This window comes from Anneissia japonica, unplaced genomic scaffold (genome assembly GCF_011630105.1).
Source record: "Anneissia japonica isolate Jap-2015-1 unplaced genomic scaffold, ASM1163010v1 scaffold3338_len356548_cov189, whole genome shotgun sequence".
In the NCBI taxonomy this organism is placed as follows: domain Eukaryota; kingdom Metazoa; phylum Echinodermata; class Crinoidea; order Comatulida; family Comatulidae; genus Anneissia; species Anneissia japonica.
The window spans coordinates 341,653-345,591 of NW_022692763.1; the positions used below are offsets into that span (position 1 = coordinate 341,653).

The window sequence follows — 3,939 nt, forward strand, 5'->3', positions numbered from 1 at the left end:
GGTGGTCTCCTCCCCCGTCGGACAGGCCCTGACCCCCGTCATCCGACGCAACATGAGGTCGTCGGAACAAAAACTAACGTTATTTCTATACTAGCCAATCTTAATAATATTCTGGTCTAAAGGCACAATTTTGGGCCATACTAAGCAAAAAAATCTTTTCATGACCCCTACCAGGAATTTTTATCCATGGTGCGGACCCCGTCTAGTCGGCCCATTGGTGCGGACCCCGCTGTCAGGCATGTCGAACCCCCTGTCAGAAAATTTCTGGAGCCAGCACTGCTAAAGGCCAAATGGGTTATTGTAATTAAGAGTCAACCTTTAAAGAGCCTACTGATCACATACAGTAGTCGGACTATTTAAACGCAAAAAAAAATCATTGATTTTGATAATGCATGCTTGTAAATGTAAAGGGTGAAATAATGAATTGTGTATCTGAATTAAAATACTATTTATTATAAATTATTAAATATAAGTGCACCCATTCAAATGATTACCGTATATTAACATTACCCATTCGTTTATTGAATTTTATGTACTGTGAGCTAAAGTGACCAGAAAAAAATCATCAGGAGACACCTATCTATGACTCCTTGTTTACGGGTGTCCACCTTAATTCGACGTTGACAACATTTTTCCATCTTTTAGGTTTGCTGTATTATTATTTAATTATTATATTGAATAATTATTTAAGAATGTCACCCACCAACTGTCAATCTGTTCTTCCAAGATGAGTTTAATTGCAAAGATCAATTATTTGTGAATTACCAGTATCACAACCTTGTCATAAAATAATAATTGTGTAAAACTTGATTAAAAACGCTGTCAAATAAATTATTGTAACCAACATTGTTTTATTCTGTATTCTGTTCATTTAGTGCAAGTGCTGTGGAGCTGACGGGCCCAGTGACTGGCTCTATTCATATTATTACCTCGATACGGGTTACAATGTCCCCAACTCCTGCTGTCGAGAGGGCCTCGATGGGACCTGTCAAGACGATTCTTATTATAGCAGTACTATATATCAAGAGGTGAGCCTATGGCCTGCTAACGTGGTCTATATCGCATAACCTAGGTCGACAATCCATTCCACCAACCGTTGATCACTTTAACGATTTAATATTTTACACCAAATTATGCAAGCTGATGCAAAACATTCCAAAATGACGTCATCGTCTTGGGATTCAATATTTCGACATTAATTATGTCATCATCAGGAATTCATCCTGATGATTACATAATGAAGGATTATTGTCAGTGGTGAATCAAGGATTGTTTTTTGTCGGGTGGGTCTTTTCTTGCCCATTGTCCAGATAGGATTCCATGGAAGATCCAAAGTTTTAGCCATCTTAGTTGCATATCTAAATGATTCCTCACTTTTTTAAGGATTGAATTGGCTGCTGCCTGGGAGGGGGATTTTTGCTCTCCCCTGGATCTGACACTGATCGTGGAAGCATGTGGTTCATGAGTAACAGAAAATTAACATATACAATGACTTTTCAATTTAATTGGCAATGATTTTTTTTTTTCGGATTTGCGATCGAAACATAACTTACAAATTTTGTACAATGTAAGCAAACAAAATATTTTTATTTATTTTTCAATTTTTTTTCCTTCAGATTATTAACATTTTATTCGTATATATCTTGAGGTCGAAACTCTGAAATTGGAGCCTGCCCTTAAGATACTTAGTTATGTAACGCTTGGTGGCGGTATACTCAACTATGAAGATCTGTGATTTCAATGCAATATGCAAGACCCATTGCTGTTGTTGCAGCTACTGCTTCAGCTACTGCTGCAGCTACTGCTGCTACTGCCAGTACTACTGCTGCTAGTACCACTATTAAATAATAACTTTCATTTAGTGAATTTATGAATTTAATCGACAGACTAGGCTAATATTGTATGTTTATGACATTTAGACAAATAATGTGTTTTACATTTTGTTTCTCGCCGCTCTCTCGATCAAATAAAAATAATAATAATAATAATGTTATATTTATATAGCGCATATTGCACATTGCCCCTATGCGCTTTACAGAGAAATAATAACAATAAAAAAAAATAAATAAATAAAAAATTAAAAAAAATAAAATAAAAATAATCATAATAGCAATAATAACAACGAGACTAAACTACTCCTATTCCTTAAACTAATTAATGGTTGGCCGTTGAACCCGAGGAGCTCATCGCCCTTTGTTCAGCTATTGGTTTTTCTTGCTGCTGGGTGACCATAAACACCCTCCCCTCAGCAGCCACTAAGACATATTTGAGAGGGTTGTCAGTTTAGTCGCCGACGCTTCGACCGGATGGAGTTTAATGTCGTACCCAGGACGTCCCTAACTACCTTAAGCTATGCTTAACTACTCTTAAATACGCGTTATTATCATAACCGTATTTTCACAATAATTTCCATAGGGATGCACTGTCAATGCGGGCGATTGGATTCAAAAAAACTTGGTTATAGTTGGGGCCACGTGCCTGGGAGTTATACCAATTCACGTAAGTAATTACACAATAATGTATTTGTTTGCCTGTGTTATATCTATCTCCTTTTCATATTGGGGAGTTTTCGCAAACTACGTAAACGAATACGGTTACGTCATCACATTTGTAGACAACCCTTCCCCTACAGTAGCATATCTGTCACAACGTTGGCGATTTATGCCTTTTGCATGGATCAAAGGTCATATTCAGCTCATACAGCATAATATTGTCAAGAATGTTTTAGGCACGAATGACGATAATAATAATGACGTATTCGTATTCCTTATCGTTTTTTTGTAAGGTTGCGAAATCTCCCTATTAATTAAAATGTCATCACAGATTCAATTACATAATCACCACACTATGATGTGACCATCATAAAAGATAATGGTATGGCCAACTGTTACCGGTTATGTCTGAAGATATTTGACAGACAGCAAATGATGAATTTACTGAAGTTAATTTGATTGTTTAATCAAATCCCAAAATTTCCTGCAGAATATCCATGAGTATGATCATTAAAGGAAATCGTTACTGGGTTTGAAACCAGAATCCGGAGAAAGAAATCTTGTTGATATGTTGTACAACCGATTTTTCCAAGACACAAAAAGCATATAGGCCTAGTTGGTTCTTATTAACTATGTACAGTAGGCCCCTGTTCATTATTCGTTAAATTATTAAATTTGTTTTTATTCTTGAGTAAATGTTGATGATAATGAAGCATATGTGATTATCACTTTTGTTACTATTATTGTTTTGATACGCTGTTGTTATTTTTAAAATAGTTTAGTTTATTTGATCATACACCACATAAAAACGTGCACGAATGATTTGAGTATTAATTCATTCATTTAAAAAAAAAAAGAAGATAATTATTGACATAACTTTAAACACGTCTTGTCCTTTCCACTTCAGGGAATCGCTATATTAGCTGTCGTCTGCGTCCAGAAGTTAGTCGTGTATCCAAACCGCCTGCTCTAAGTATACAATGGGCAGACGAATTTCAGCGCCTACGGTGAAACAATATCTACAATTCTCATAACTACTATTACTTGCCTTCTTTGTGTACGAGTGCGTCGACCGATAAGTTAATTGCTTGACCGGAAACTGTTTTATATTTTCGCATCCGGTGAGAACATTAGACGACTGTCCAACACACACGGCATGTTTGTAAAGTGTTTCTGTTACAGCGTAGGCACGCATGTTCAGGATGATTTTTTTAAAAAATTCGAAGTCGCACAATGTTCACTCATAATGATTAAAGGAAGACAGAGATGTATGGTGAATACACTGCACAACATATAGGCCTATGCATAGTCCTATATGGCGAGCCGAGTTGTCATTTAATCGTAAATAGAGATATCTTAGTTTTAAATAGAGATATCTTAGTTTTTAATAGAGATATCTTAGTTTTAACTAAGATATCTCTATTAATAGAGATATCTTAATTAAAAA

The 3,939-nt window shown here is 35.8% G+C and overlaps 1 protein-coding gene across 2 annotated transcripts in view; it reads left to right on the plus strand.

The window, feature by feature from the left end:
• Positions 1-3,827, plus strand: part of LOC117100409 (CD63 antigen-like) — a 14,185-nt gene extending 10,358 nt beyond the window's left edge. For both annotated transcript variants that reach the window (XM_033240085.1, XM_033240086.1), the window contains 3 exons: positions 876-1,028; positions 2,416-2,499; positions 3,400-3,827. In XM_033240085.1, the coding sequence (XP_033095976.1) occupies positions 876-1,028; positions 2,416-2,499; positions 3,400-3,465 (303 nt within the window). In that variant the 3' untranslated portion in view covers positions 3,466-3,827. The remainder of the gene's footprint in view (positions 1-875; positions 1,029-2,415; positions 2,500-3,399) is intronic.
• The last annotated feature ends 112 nt before the right edge of the window (positions 3,828-3,939 follow it).